This window comes from Gracilinanus agilis, chromosome 3, assembly GCF_016433145.1.
Source record: "Gracilinanus agilis isolate LMUSP501 chromosome 3, AgileGrace, whole genome shotgun sequence".
Classification (NCBI taxonomy): domain Eukaryota; kingdom Metazoa; phylum Chordata; class Mammalia; order Didelphimorphia; family Didelphidae; genus Gracilinanus; species Gracilinanus agilis.
In genome coordinates this window covers 417661333-417676737 of record NC_058132.1, presented here as the reverse complement: position 1 = coordinate 417676737, position 15405 = coordinate 417661333, and the positions used below count along the sequence as shown (strand labels likewise).

The window sequence follows — 15405 nt, the reverse complement described above, 5'->3', positions numbered from 1 at the left end:
AAAAGAATGATGACAGTGTCAGAGAAGAGATGATGTAAAAGCAAAGTTGAGAGATTTAATGTGTTGGTTAGAAATAGTGGAGAATCGAGAATGGCACCTAGGTTCTGATGCTCGGGGACTAGAAGGATGATATTGATTTAATTTTGGACATGAATTTAAGATATCTCCTGGATATCTTATCCAGTTTAAGATGTCTGAAAAGCAGTCATTGAGGGATAAGAGGAGGAGGCCCAGGACAGAACTCTGTGAGACATGTATGTTTGAAAACATGTCTTAGCTGAGGACCCAGTCAAGGAGCTATCTGAAGGTAGGAGAACTAAGATATAGTGAAATTTTGAGAGAAGAGAGCATCAAGTAGAGTATCACCAGTGCCAAAGATTACAAAGAAGTTTAGAAGAGTGACAATTTTAAAAAAATGGCAACTAGATTTGGCAGTTGAGAAATTATTGGTTACCGTCCCATGAAAAGATTTTGTTGCCTTTGAGGCCCAGTGTGTAACTAACTGCTAATTTTCTTTAATGTGTAGCTAATTCTTATCTAGATTGTCAGTACTGACATGATTTATTTCTTCAAGAAATATAGCATTTATTAGTCATTGATATTTATAGATGTTCTAAACAGCTATTTCATTTTTTGCCTTTTCCACTGCTACCTTGTGAGTAAAAGGAGAACATGCAACTTAAAAAATATTTTATATTTGATTTATCACCGCCTATCTATCTTAGTGGTAATGACCCTTTCCATATTTAGTTATGCTGTTTATATGGTGCCAGATTGAGTCTTGGCTGGACTGTATTTTGACCCTCTTCACTTCATTAGAATTTTTATCTGCCTGACTTGTTCTCAAATTGTTGAGTTAAATTTTGAGAATAGTAACATTTCTTGGGGAAAATTATAATGTAACAGCAGCTATAACTAAACAGACAAATTTTCAAACCAAGATTTTGTGTTCTATTATAGGAAACAGCCTGATCAGACATGGGTTCAATGTGATTCCTGCCTAAAATGGCGAAAACTACCAGATGGAATAGATACCCTTCCTGAAAAATGGTATTGTTCCTTGAACCCTGATCCACAGTTCAGGTAGAGTTAGTTTGTCTACATTATTTTGTAATGGCAGTGAACATATGTGAAAAGGCACTAAAGACATTTTTGCCATTTGCTTTTCTTACTAGGAGTTGCAGTGTACCAGAAGAACCTGAAGATGATGATTTGGTGCATCCCACATATGAAAAAACCTACAAAAAAAAGTAAGTAGGATACCAGTGCCTTGATAACAAAGAAATTTAAATCCTCTTCTGGTCATAAATGTACTTGTTTATGACCTGCTATATGAAAAACACTGGACTTAAAATTTTGGTATTTAGATTAGTATTAGATCTAGCTTAATCTAAGTTGTTCCATGACTACTGAAAATACTATTATGGGCAAAAAAATAAACTATATTATCTGTGACTGGCAATGTCAATGAAGCTATAAGGCAGAAGATTATGGTAGTGTCCTGCATTGGTTATTTCTTAGGATTACAATTAAAGGATTTTCTGGCTACTGTAACTCTCTTTGAATGATCTATATTATATTTATATTATATGTCATATATTATATGTCAGTGTTTGATTTCTTTTTGTATTTAAAAGTAATAAAAATATGTGTGTGTGTAGATTGTTCACAAGGTAATTTAGATATGGATTGAATCATTTTTCACACTACTAGTTTTCCTTCTTAGATGGCTTAATTTGACAGCATAATTCATTTTTAGTTTTGGACGGGACATCAGGTAGCCATTTAATTAAATTCATATTAATCCTACAAATAGTCATGTAGCCTTAGCATCTAGCCTTAGCCTTAGTAGGCTCTTCCTACTTTTTTCAGCTAAGCTTATAAGACTTTACATTAGTCTTGATGGAATTTTAACTTAAAATTAGCCAGTTGCTCAAGCTTGTCAAGATTTCTCTAAATCCTGACTGTCATTGAATTAGCTATCTTTTTCTTTTTTTTCTCTTAAAATTTATTTATGTAATTATCCTTTTCAATTTTGTGTCATCTGCAAATTTTTTTCTCATTAAGAATTTTTTTTATTTAAAAAGGATTTATTTTCTTAACTCTAACCTTCTCTCTATCTCCAATAAAGAAACAAAACCTTGTAACAAATGCTCATGTTAGCAACGTCCAATAATGTATGTATCATTTGTCAACTTTCCTTGAGAGGTTTGTAGCATGCTTCATGAACATTAACCCCCTGGAATAATGGTGGGCAACTACATTGGTCAGAGTTCTTAAGTTTTTCAAAGTTGTCTTTACAAAGTTATGGTCACCATTTAAATTGTTCTTGTTCCGTTCCCTTCATTCTATATCAATTCATATAGGTCTTTCCATTGACAAAAATCTTAATTAAAACAAACCCAAGCACAGATACACTATGGACTTTTTGCCATGTTATCAGTGAACAAAAAGAACTATTTTGCTTATTCCTTCTTTTCAGCCATTTTTGAATCCATCTTACTTTATTGTTTCATCTATATCATTTTTCTTCCTAAGAACAGCATGAAAGGCTTTCTCCAATACTATGCTGAAATTTAAGTAAATTTTGTCAGTCATTTGACAGATATTTATTAAATCTCTGCTTTGTGCAAAGCATTGCACTATGCACTGAGCATATAAATACTGTTTGATGAAACCAGTCTTTTTCATAAGGACCTTATATTTGGAGAAAACAAGTATGTATAAAGGGATAAAGAGAATATACAAAGAGTTATAAAGTATACAAGATAACTTTAGAAAGTTAACGTATTCCCCAATTGTCAAAAAGTCAAGGGACATGAATAGGCAGTTTTCATACAATGAAATCAAAACTATCAATAAGCACATGAAAAAGTGTTCTAAATCCCTCCTGATTTAGAGAAATGCAAATTAAAATAACTCTTAGGTACCACCTTACACCTAGCAGACTGGCCAATATGGCAGTAAAGGAAAGTAAAAAATGTTGATGGGGATGTGGCAAAATTGGGACCCTAATACATTGTTGGAGTTGTGGATTGGTTCAACTGTTCTGGCAGGCAATTTGGAACTGTGCGCAAAGGACTTTAAAAGAGTGCCTACCTTTTTACTCAGACATACTATCACTGCTGGGTTTGTACCCCAAAGAGATAAGGAAAAAGTCCTGTATAAAAATATTTATAGCCGTACTCTTTGTGGTGACAAAAAATTGGAAAATAAGGGGAATATTGAGGAATGGCTGAACAAATTTTGGTATCTGTTGGTGATGGAATATTATTATGCTGAAAGGAATAATGAACTGGAGGATTTCTATGTGAAGTGGAATGACCTTCAAGAACTGATGCAGAGTGAAAATAGCAGAATCAGGAAAACATTGTACGCAGACTGATACATTATGGCACAATTGAATGTAATGGACTTCTCTACTAGCAGCAATGCAATGACCCAGGCCAATCCATTTTTGTTCCTATTTATTTTTCTTCACATATCTATTAAATCTAATTTTTCTAGGACTTCATTCATCTCTCTTACCTCTTTCTTATTTATTTTTTGGTTTGATTTATCTAGATCTGAAAGAGGAATATTTAGATCTCCCACTAGTATGGTTTTACTATCTATTTCCTTCTTGAGATCTGCCAGTTTCTCCTTTATGAATCTGGTTGCTATGCCACTTGGTGCATACATATTGGCAATGTTATTTCCTCATTGTCTATACTGCCTTTAATCAGGATGTAATGACCTTCCCTGTCTTTTTTAATCATATCTATTTTTTCTTTGGCTTTGTCAGAAATCATAATTGCCACTCCTGCCTTCTTTTTCTCATTTGAGGACCAAAGGATTTTGCTAAAGCCCTTTACCTTAAACCTGTGTATGTCCACCCACCTCGTATGTGTTTCTTGTAGACAACATATGATAGGATTTTGGTTTCTAATCCACTCTGCTATTTGCTTCCTTTTTATGGGTGAGTTCATCCCATTCACATTCAGAGTTATAATTATCAGTTGTGTATTCCCTAACATTTTGGTATCCTCTCTTAGTTCTACCCCTTCTTCTTAGGCTATTTCCTTTTAAACCAGTGGTTTGCTTTAAACCAATAACCCTTGTCCCCTCCCTTAATTTACTTCCCTTTCTACCCCCACCCTTATTATTCCCCTATTTTTAAGGCCTAATGAGTTCCCTCCCCCTTTTTCTCCCCTTCCTTTTTTGACCTCCCTACTCCCCTGCTCCCCTTGGTTTATCCCTTCTGACTTTCTTAGTAGGGTTAGATAGAGTTTTATATCCCAATGGATAAAGCTACTCTTCCCTCTCAGGGTTAATTACACTGACAGTAAGGTTTAAATATTACCTCTTAATGCTCTCTTCCTCTCCTTCTTATAATAGTATTCATCCCTTCCCCTTCCCATGTCCTCTTTGTGTGTAATAGAATATCCTATTTTTCTTATTCATTCAAATTTCTCTTGGTCTCCTCTACTATTCAACCCCCTCTTTCCCACCCTCATATCATCTTAGACCATTTAGTATTCCAACCACTCCCTATGAATAATTCTTCTAATTACAATAATAGTGAATACTATAATAATGAATAGAGTTCCTTAAAGAGAATTGTATATAACATTTCTCCACATAGGAATACCAATAATTAGATCATATTGAAGCTCTTAAAGAGGCAAATTTAAAAAATAGGTGTTTTCTTTCTTTCCCCTCTGTTTCTTATTTACCTTTTCATGTTTCTCTTGATTTTTGTGGTTGGATATCGAACTTTCCATTTAGTCCTGGTCTTTTCTGTGCAAATACTTGGAAATCTTCTATCTTGTTGAATGCCCAAACTTTCCCCTGGAAGTATATAGTTACTTTTGATGGGTAGGTGATCCTTGGTTGTAGACCCAGTTCTCTTGCCTTTCTGAATATCATATTCCAAGTCTTGCGGTCTTTTAGTATGGAGGCTGCCAGATCCTGTGTGATCCTAATTGATGCTCCTTGATATCTGAATTGTCTCTTTCTGGCTCCTTGTAAAATTTTGTCTTTTACTTGGAAGCTCTTGAATTTGGCAATTATATTCCTGGGGGTTGTCTTTTCTGGGTCTAGTGTAGAGGGTGATCTATGGATCCTTTCAATGTCTATATTGCCCTCTTGTAGAACTTCAGGGCAATTTTGCTGAATAATTTCTTTTAGTATGGAGTCCAAATTTCTATTAATTTCTGCTTTTTCAGGAAGACCAATGATTCTCATATTGTCTCTTCTAGACCTGTTTTCTTGGTCTGTCACTTTCTCATTGAGATATTTCATGTTTCCTTCTATTTTATCAGTCTTTTGACTTTATTTTATTTGTTCTTGATGTCTTGAGAGATCATTGGCTTCTAATTGCTCAATTTTAGCCTTTAGGCACTGGTTTTCAGCTATAATCTTTTGGTTTTCCTTTTCAATCTGGTCATTTTTGTTCTTCAGTTTACTTGCCTCACTTTCCAATTGCAAAATTCTGCCTTTTAAACTGTTATTTTCTTGCCAGATTTTGGTTTCCAATTTACTTACCATTTCGTTTGATTTGGGGGCATTTTTCTCCAATTGGGAGTTTCTATCTTCTAACCTGTTAATTTCCTTTTGCGCTATTTCCCACTTCTCTCGCCAAATCTCTTCCATCTTTCTCATCATCTTAGATTTGAACTCTTCAATAGTTTGTGGCCAGTTTTCATTATTTTGGGAAGGTTTGGATATGATTACTTGTTTGTTCTCCTCTGCTGTTTTCTCTGTTTGGATTTTATCTGTGTAAAAGTTGCCGAGTGTTACAGATTTCTTCTTGATGATCTTTCTCTTTGGGGGTTCTTGTCTCTGGCTTACCATTGTTAGCCCTGTGCCCTCTCAGGTTTATCCTCACACTCATGGTCTGTCTGCGCTCTTTAGCTCCTGAGGTCTCAGGTCTAGTTGTTCTCAGAGTCAAGCCTTCTATTGGTCCCCTTGTTTGTTCCTCTGCCCCGAAGCTCCTTAACAGTCTCAGGGAGCTGCTTCCACAGTCATGCACCCCTCTGCACTGGGTCCCCACTCAAGGTCCGCGCTTGTGCTCAGGATCTGAGTCCTCACCTGCACTCCGGATTCGTGTCTGTGCTTGCTTTCTACGCCCACACTCATGCCTGCGCTCAGGGTCTGTGTTCAAAGTCCGCGCATTCTTTAGCCTCTTCGGGTCTTAAGTCTTGTTGCTCTCAAGAGCAGGCCCTGGTGACCCCAGGTAGCTGCCAAGGACTTAATGTGTGCCCCAAACTTGGTCTAACTCTTGTGCGCTGGCTTTGGCTCCATAGGTGGTGTGAGCTGTGGGAGGGGGTTGCTCAGCTCTCGTTTTAGTGAGAGCTGTTTCACCCCTTAATAGCATGGAAATGCCCCGATTCTATGTACCTCCAATGCTGTGCCCTGTTGTGGTGTCCCTTTGTCTGGATTTGTTTTTATGTCTTCTTGAGGAGTCCTGTATGTTTTGGTTAGGAGAGGTTAAGCAGCTGCTTTTTACTCTGCCACCGACCCAGGCCAATCCAGAGGAATTCATGAGAAAGAACGCTATCCACATCCAGACAAAGAACTGGGTACGGAAACGCTGAAGGAAAACATGTTCGATCATTGGTTCGATGGAGATATGATTAGGATTTTAATGTTAGAAGATCACTCTACTGCAAATATGAATAACATGGAAATGGGTTTTGAACAGTGATACATGTATAACCCAGTAGAGCTGCTTGTCAGGTCTAGGAGGTGGGAGGAAAGAGTGTGTGTGGGGAAATCATGAATCATGTAACCATGGAAAAAATTTCCAAATAAAAAATGGGGGGAAAATTAGTGTATTAGCAGTTAGCTGAGATTAGGAAAGGCTTCGTGCAGAAGGTGGTACTTGAGCAGCATCTTTAGAAAAGAGGATTAGGGGGCAGCTGGATAGCTCAGTGGATTGAGAGCCAGGCTTAGAGACGGGAGGTCCTAGGTTCAAATCTGGCCTCAGACACTTTCCAGCTGTGTGACCCTGGGCAAGTCACTTGACCCCCATTGCCTACCCTTACCACTCTTCTGCCTTGGAGCCAATACACAGTATTGACTCGAAGACAGAAGGTAAGGGTTTGAAAAAAAAAGAAAAGAGGATTATATGAAATAAAGGTAAAGAAGACAATTTATTTTAGGTGAGTAGGATGACCAGAGCAAAGGCCCAGAAATGGGAGTTGTAATGGTGTGAAGGAGGAATAGAGAGAAAGCTGGAGGGGGAAGCCAGTAAGGCTGGAAAGATAGTCTGGTTTCAGGTTATGAAGGATATTAAGAGCAAGCAATAAGTTTATATTTCATACTAAAGGCAATAGAAAACCACTGAAATTGAATGAATGAGTCATATAGTTAGACATGTACTTAAGGAATATCACTTGCGCAACATCGTGTAGGACTTGAGGCAGGAAAACCAATTAGGAGGCTGTTAAAATAATTTATTTGAGAGATTATGAGGCTTATATGTGTGAGTAGAAAGAAGGGGTTACATGTTAGAAATGCTGTGAAGATGGATTTGGCAGCTGTGTAAATGGAATTAGCTCAAGCCCATTCATAATTAAAACTCTAGCCACCAGAGATAATGTCATCCCCACCTCCCTTAGTGGGGAGGGCAGATGAGCTACCCACACGTGACAATAAGTAACAAATCAAGAACAAGGGACTGCCCTTTGGGCAGTCCAAAACCAGTATTGAGGCTGCCATTTGTCCACTTGAATTAGAGGTGGACCTCCAGGAAATGATGAAAGATGCTGTCTCTTCAAGTATAATGGTAACTTCTTGTTGAGTTCGCGCTTTGAACTTGGTGCTGAAGGATCTTGGCTGAGACCTCAGGCAGCTTCCCCTCTGAATTGTCACGTGGGTATGTTAGGCTGACTTCCTTGAGCCTACCTTGGTGTTTTCCAAACTCTCTACCTCAGGTAGGTTCTTGCCTCTCTAATTGCTAAGGCCTTGTGGCTAGTAGCCTAATTTAACTAATCTTTTAATTCTCACTCGTCCGGACCAGAGTTTTTCTCTCTCTCTCTTCTTACCTTCAACCTTCCTAATTGTAAATAAACTATCATAAAACCGATCCTGACTTGGGTCTGTTTTAATTATGGAATCAATCTAGATCTGATTGATTCCTGGCAACCACACCTTATATATATATATATATATATATATATGTATGTATATATGTATATATAAAAAATATATAATTTCTACATATTACACAGCTGATAGAGATGTGAAGTGATGCAGTGAGTAGTCCTAGATAATGCTGAGATTCTAGAGCTAGGAGAGTTGATATGTTATTTATTGCTTTAATTTCCTTTGACAGAAATGAGACAGTTTGGAACAGCAGAAAATTTTGGGAAAAAATATTAGTGTAATTTTGGACTTGTTAAATTTAAGATATTTTCTGGGATTCTGGTTTAGAGTGTCTAGTAAACAATCAGTGGTGGTGATAGAAGACTGAAACTCAGAGCAAGGATGAGAAGGAGGGAGTAGAAAGGACGAGAATCAGGATAAGAGTAGTATCAAGAAAAACCATTGTCAGTGTATTAGATAGGTTGATAAGGATGAAGACTGAGAAAAGATCATCATATTTGGCAATTCAGAGTATATCATTTAAGAATAAATTTGGAGAGATGAATTTCAGTTGAGTTTCAGAAACCAGACTGCAAAAGGCTGAGAGGAGAGAGAGTGGAGGCAGCGAATGAATATGGCTTTTTGTAGGATTTTAGTTGAGAAAGAGAAGACAGATGTGATATGATAGATTAAGTAGTAAGTGATCAGTAGGGTCTAATGAAGTTTTTTTTTTTAAAGATTAAAGAAAGTTGGGCATGTTTGAAGGCAGCATGGAAGGAACCATTTGGCAAGGGAGTATTTATTACCTATTTACTGTATGCCAAGCATGGGAGATAAAAATATGAAAGATAGACAATCCTTGTCCTCAAGAACCTTATATTTAAAAAAAAAAGGGAGACAATGTAAAGGAGTAGTGTTTAGGGGGGAGAATTTGATTCAAACAATCACAGAGATGATGAATGGAACCATAGGAAAATAGATCCTTTTGAATATAAAGTAGAGAATTGATTTGATATGACTTCAGAACTAGAAAAGAACATGGGAGTGAGGGAAGGTTTTTGTGTGGTGGCATGTAAAAAAGAAAAACTATATTGGGAATGATCTTCTGAGCAAATATGACTTATGAATGGCCCAAATCACAGAATTGGGGTCTACAGCACACCTAGTATAGTCTGATTCACTCAGCATTTCAGCTGAGTTTACTTTATGCCAAGGTTGCAGAAATTCCCCCCTAGAATGAGGATAGGTCAACTGCATCTTTTTTCCTTTGAAAGAAGGGACAACTATAACTTCTTTTCCCTGAAGATCAGGCAATTGTAATTCCCATTCAAGAAGGTCTAGCAGCAACATCTTCTTTAAGAAAATCAGATTCTTAAAAACCATCTTTCTTGGGGCAGATTGTGTATTTACCTTGTGCCATATATGGTGAAAATAAAGATGGCCAAAAGTAGTTTCAAAGCCAAGTAAGATAATATGACACCATATATTCCAGGATGCTGAAGACATATGCAAATGTTCCTTGACTAGGATATTTTGTTAAGGTACCACAGGAAATATTTTTAATTTTACTTATACTATGATTATACAGTTCTTATACAGTTATTCCATCAGCTAATAACCAGGATTATTATTTACTCTTAAATGTAAAATTACAACTAATCACTAAAATGCTGAATAATGAGATTACATGCAGAGGATAGGCGGCTATAAAGAGGCATAAGACAATGAATATAAACTGATTAAAGCTGCTTAATTAAGTTGTCCTTTACAGGTAGCAAGCTTACCAGGAGATAAATTCAAAGTGAAATTTTTTTCTAGAGCTTTTAGATACCTAGATAATCTAAAGCTTACTGGACCATATGAAGCATTTCACCAGTCAGGACAGGATAGAAGTTCCAGAGCAGAAAAGATTAAGTTCTTTATGGCAAGGGCTAGTGTGGAGCGTGCAGTGGCATTCAAGTAAAAGGTTCAGCAGTTACAAACACCATTTCTTCTAGTACTCAAAAGTGTAGCTCATCTGGTTCAGATGACATGAATTTGTCCAGGGCAGGAAAATACACTTTTTCAGCCCTTTATTTATTTTGGATTTCCTCATTAGTCTTTTTTGTTCTATTTCCAATACAGAGATCATTATGTTTGGCAGAGAAAATAGAAAATAGTTAACTGATCATTCTGCCTTTTCTATGTTGATAATTATCATATCTACTCCACTCTGTGGTCTTATCCCTTTTTCCATCCTTTTTTCCTGGAGTATAGTTTAATAAACAACTTGTTTTGTTCTTATCTTCTTTTGATAGCCTTAGCTCATTTATTTTAAGCCATAGCTTTTGTGGTACTATTTTTATATGCTTTTATAGTCATTCTTTCTGAAGTGTACCCCCCCCTCAACGCCCCCTCCCTTTTTTTTTTTTTTTAATTTAAACCCTTACCTTCTGGTTCCAAGGCAGAGGAGAGTGGTAAGGGCTAGGCAATGGGGGTTAAGTGACTTGCCCAGGGTCACACAGCTAGAAGTGTCTGAGGTCATATTTGAACCCAGGACCTCCCATCTCTGGGCCTGACTCTCAATCTGCCCCCTCTCCCCCTTTTTAACATTAGAAGAGATTTAATTATATTGCCTTGTCATTGCGCCATATGTCATAACTATAAATGGCAGTCCCCAGGTTTGAAAATACTGCAGCCAGCATAGGCATGGAGCAAAGCAGGGTAACTGAAGAGGAAACAGTTCAGCATGCGGGCACAGAAAGGAGAGACAGAATCCAAAGCAGGCTGATGTTTAGAGCAACTGCTGCTCAGCAAAGAGGGCAGTACATATTTATTAGAAAATCCATGTAAATATCTATCTGATGAACATGAAGACTCAGTAAAATTCAAGACAGGTGGCTACTTCAAAAGGATCCTAAAGTTAATAACAAGCACATGAATTATATAAGGGCTTGCTGAATCTTTCTTTCATGATTAGGAATCTTCAGATGGACCATTAATTTTGGGCATGAGACATTAACTCATTCATTTATGAATGGAACATTAATTCATAAATGTCTTCCTAGAGTCATTTCAACAAGAGAATGATTTGACAAGAACACCTTGTTTTATCCTGGGTCAGTGCTCTGGCATTGACCTCAGGGTGATGACATCAGGTTTATTCATGAGTAGTTTTCCATTACCAGTGTGTCACCCACAGAAAGTGACTTTTTTAGGGATTACTATTATATATTATTATCAATATTATTGTCATTGATAACTGCCAGAATCAAAGCCTTATTGGGTCCATCTCCTTAATGGCTAGAAAGAGTTTGGTTTTATTTTTCTAAAATTAAAAAAAAAATTTTCTCTTTTACATGTAAATGTAATTTTTAACATTCAGAGTTCCAAATTCCCCTCTCTTCCCCATCCTCCTTCCTGAGATGGTAAGGAATTTGATATATAATATACATGTGCTATTATGCAAAACATTTCCATATTCATATTACCACAACAAAAAAAGAAGAAAAAGTGAATAATGGTATGCTTTGATTTTCATTCAGAGGACTTTCTCTAGTGGTGGATTTAGTATGTCCTTTCATCATAAATCTTTTGGAGTTGTCTTGGGTCATTGTATTTGCTGATAATAACAAAGTCATTCCCAGTTGATTATCCTTAAGATACTACTGTTATTGTGCACAGTGTTCTCCAGGTTTTGCTCACTTCAGTTTGTATCAGTTCATTTAGGTCCAAGGTTTTTCAGAAATCATCCTATTCATCATTTCTTGTATCACAACTTTTTCAGCCATTCCCAGTTGATGGGCATCACCTCAATTTCTAATTCTTTGCTGCCACTAAAACATCCACTATGAATACTTTTGTACAAGTCTTCCACCCCATCCCCCTTTTAAAAAGTCTCTTTGGGATATAGATCTCAACTATTGCTGGGTCAAATGGTTTTTTTAGCCCTTAAGGTAGATCCAGAATGTTTGGATCATTTCACAATTTCACCAACAATTTGCCAGTTTTTTCCACATTGTCAACCAATATTTATAATTTTCCTTTTTTGTCATATTAGCCAGTCTGAATTGGTACCTCAGAGTTGTTTTAATGGACATTTCTCTAATCAGTAGTGATGTGAAACATTTTTTCATATGAGTATAGATAGATTTGATTTCTTTAGTTTGAAAACTGCCTATTCATATCCTTTGACCATTTATAAATTGGAGAATGACTTGTATAATTCTTTATTTGACTCATTCTCTATATATTTGGGAAATGAGGCCTTTGTTAGAGAAACTGGCTATAAAAATTTTTCCCTGAGTTGTTTTCCTTCTAATCTTGGTTTTGTTTGTATAACAGCTTTTTAAAAAATCACCTTCTGTTTTAGAGAGAATACTATGTATCAGCTCCAAGGCAGAAGTGTGTTAAAAACTAGGCAATGGGGGTTAAGTGACTTGCACAGGTTCACACAGCTAGGCCAGATTTGAACATGGGATCTCCCATCTCTAGGCCTGACTCTCCATCCACTGAGCCACTAGCTGCCCCCAATGTAATAATTTTTAAGTGACTTGCACAGGTTCACACAGCTAGGCCAGATTTGAACATGGGATCTTCCATCTCTAGGCCTGACTCTCCATCCACTGAGCCACTAGCTGCCCCCAATGTAATAATTTTTTAATTTAATGTAATAAAAATTAGCCATTTTACATTTTATAATGCTCTCATCTCTTTTTTGTTCATAAATTCTTCTCTTATCCATTAATCTTACATGCTCCCCTAATTTGCTTATGTTATCACCCTTTATGTTGTTAATCATGTGTTATTTTATGTGTAGTTTCTGCCATACTGTTTTCAAGTTTTCCTAGTAGTTTTAGTCAAAACTCTTGTTCCAAAAGTTATGATCTTTAGGCTTATCAAACACTAGATTACTGTGGTTATTTAATACTGTGTGTTGCATACCTAATATATTCCATTGATCCACCACTCTTTTTCTTAGCTAGTATCAGATTGTTTTGATAATTACCAGTTTATAATACAGTTTGAGATCTGGTGCAGATAGCCCACATTCCTTCTCATTTAAAAAAATTAATTTCCTTTATATTCTTGACATTTTGTTATTACAGATGAATTTTGTTATTATTTTTCCTAGCTCTATGTAATAACTTTTTGGTGGTTTAATTGACATGGATGGCCCACCTTTTTTTTATTCATCCACCCATCCATCTATCTGTCTGTCTGTCTGTCTATCTATCTATCGATCTATCGATCTATCTGTTTTTAAAACCCTTACCTTCAATCTTGGAATCAGGGCAGAAGAGTGGTAAGAGTAGGCAATGGGGGTAAAGTGACTTGCCCAGGGTCACATGGCTGGGAAGTGTCTGAGGCCAGATTTGAACCTAGGACCCCCCGTTTCTAGGCCTCGTTCTCAATCCACTGAGCTACTCAGCTGCCCCCGACCTACCTTTTTTATCTTTTTTACGTTGGAGTTTTAGATAACTTTTTTTCCCCAGGCATTGGAATTCTTTCCAGTTATGTCTTTAGAATTTCATTGGTGAGTTTCTTAGCCTTACAGGGCTGACCTCTATAAAATTTTAATAAAGAGTCTTTTATAATTTTCTCTAGTAAAATCCATTGTATAGATCAAACTAGGCCAAACTATCACAGATTATAGAAGGGAGTTGCCACCTCTCCCAGTGTTCTCATAATTTCTATCCCAGCACTCAGTTCTTCTCTATTAGTGAGAATCATATTCAATATAGAATTTTCCCCATTTGGTTCCTCTACCTTTAAAAGGATGAAGTTATTAGTGGCTCTGCTTTTAACAGAGAGAATATCTGCAGATATTTATATATCCTTCTTCTAGTCCTATAATATCATGCCACTATGCCAAGCTTATGATTTTTTTCAAATGACAAAATCACTTCTTTTTTCCTTACAGGGATCTTCCCAAATGCTTTCCTCTTCTTTTTCATCTTAGTATTTTAATATACATGCTTACCTTATCTTCATTCCTCTTACTTTTTAGGAACTATATTTGAATAAGACACCCTTCCATACCCATATTCTTATAATGGTTTTCATTCCACCAAAATCTTATATATTCATGAAGTCAACTTTTCCTTCTTCTTAAGACCTCAGGTTTTCTTTTGCCTATATGTCATATTTTGGCTATTTGTGTATAGACTTATGAGGACGTAGGTTTTATCATTGGCTCTTCTCTTGGATTTTGTCTCCTTTGAATGAACATCTGAACTTGGATAGAGATTATTTCTTCCTTTATTCTTTCTACCTTGCTATAATAAACAAAGATATTTTTCTCTGTCTCCTGTTCTTTATTAATTTAAAGCACTTGACAATGCCTTCTAACCTTCTAAGTCTTTGTTAGGTATATCCCATGGAAGTTAACCCAGCCTGAAATTCAGGTCCCAGATATGTATAGTTCAACTTACTAATTAAGTCTTTATTAAAATTTGTCTTCTGGTGTTGTTACATTGGTAGGTATCATAAGTATTTCTGGGAAGGAACCAAAGTTAGATAAGCTTTGGTTATCCTTTTATTTTGTGCCTATCTAGTCATATGTGCTACTATAAGATAACAAAATATGTTGTTAGGGAATACTATTGCTTAATCATTTCATTCAGATTTTTAATTTTTGTTCATTTTCCCTCCAATATTAAGAGATAAAGAAAAATTCAAGATGAAACGGCTGGAGTTTAACCTTCAGGTAACCAATCTAGTTTGTAACTATGATTTGTATAGAGAAATATGTGTGACTGGTTTTAATATATATAATTTTGTACATTTTTAAGAAGTGTAAAACAAATACATTCCTTTTAAAAGAAGTCTTGTGATAACATCAGTACCCTCTAATGAGATAGTTCAAAAAAGGGAAAATTAGTAAGTTGGTATATTTCCTAAGAAAATTCTAATCTTTCTGCAGTCTTGTAATGAATTATTATGTATGAAAAGCCACTCTGTCTCTTCAAGTAAAGACTTCACCACCTCAGTGAAGGAAAGTATTCCAAGATCACATCTGACACCTCAATCAGACCTTGACAACAACAGGTTAGTTTTCAGTAGGTTATGTTTTTCTCCTTAATTATGAGAATAACCTTTCGTTTGCTATTTTGAGCAACAATATAATTCCAGTTATATTTTGTTGTACTTGTGTAAGAAAATCTTATAATGAGCACAAATTACACTGTATTTAATTTCTAAGTTTTCTTTCCCCTTCAATAAAATTTTAATTTGAATGCACTTTCTGATGCAGATCACAAAACATCCATTTATTATTCTCACTTTTGTGACTTGTATTCATCAGTTCATATAAATTTGCCATAACGACTATGCAGCATATTGAAGAGGGGAAAG

The 15405-nt window shown here is 36.1% G+C and overlaps 1 protein-coding gene across 1 annotated transcript in view; it reads left to right on the top strand.

The window, feature by feature from the left end:
* Window positions 1-15405, top strand: part of MORC3 (MORC family CW-type zinc finger 3) — a 58352-nt gene that overhangs the window by 32137 nt on the left and 10810 nt on the right. The window contains exons 9-12 of the mRNA XM_044670270.1: window positions 961-1083; window positions 1176-1250; window positions 14713-14758; window positions 14975-15099. Of these exons, the coding sequence (XP_044526205.1) occupies window positions 961-1083; window positions 1176-1250; window positions 14713-14758; window positions 14975-15099 (369 nt within the window). The remainder of the gene's footprint in view (window positions 1-960; window positions 1084-1175; window positions 1251-14712; window positions 14759-14974; window positions 15100-15405) is intronic.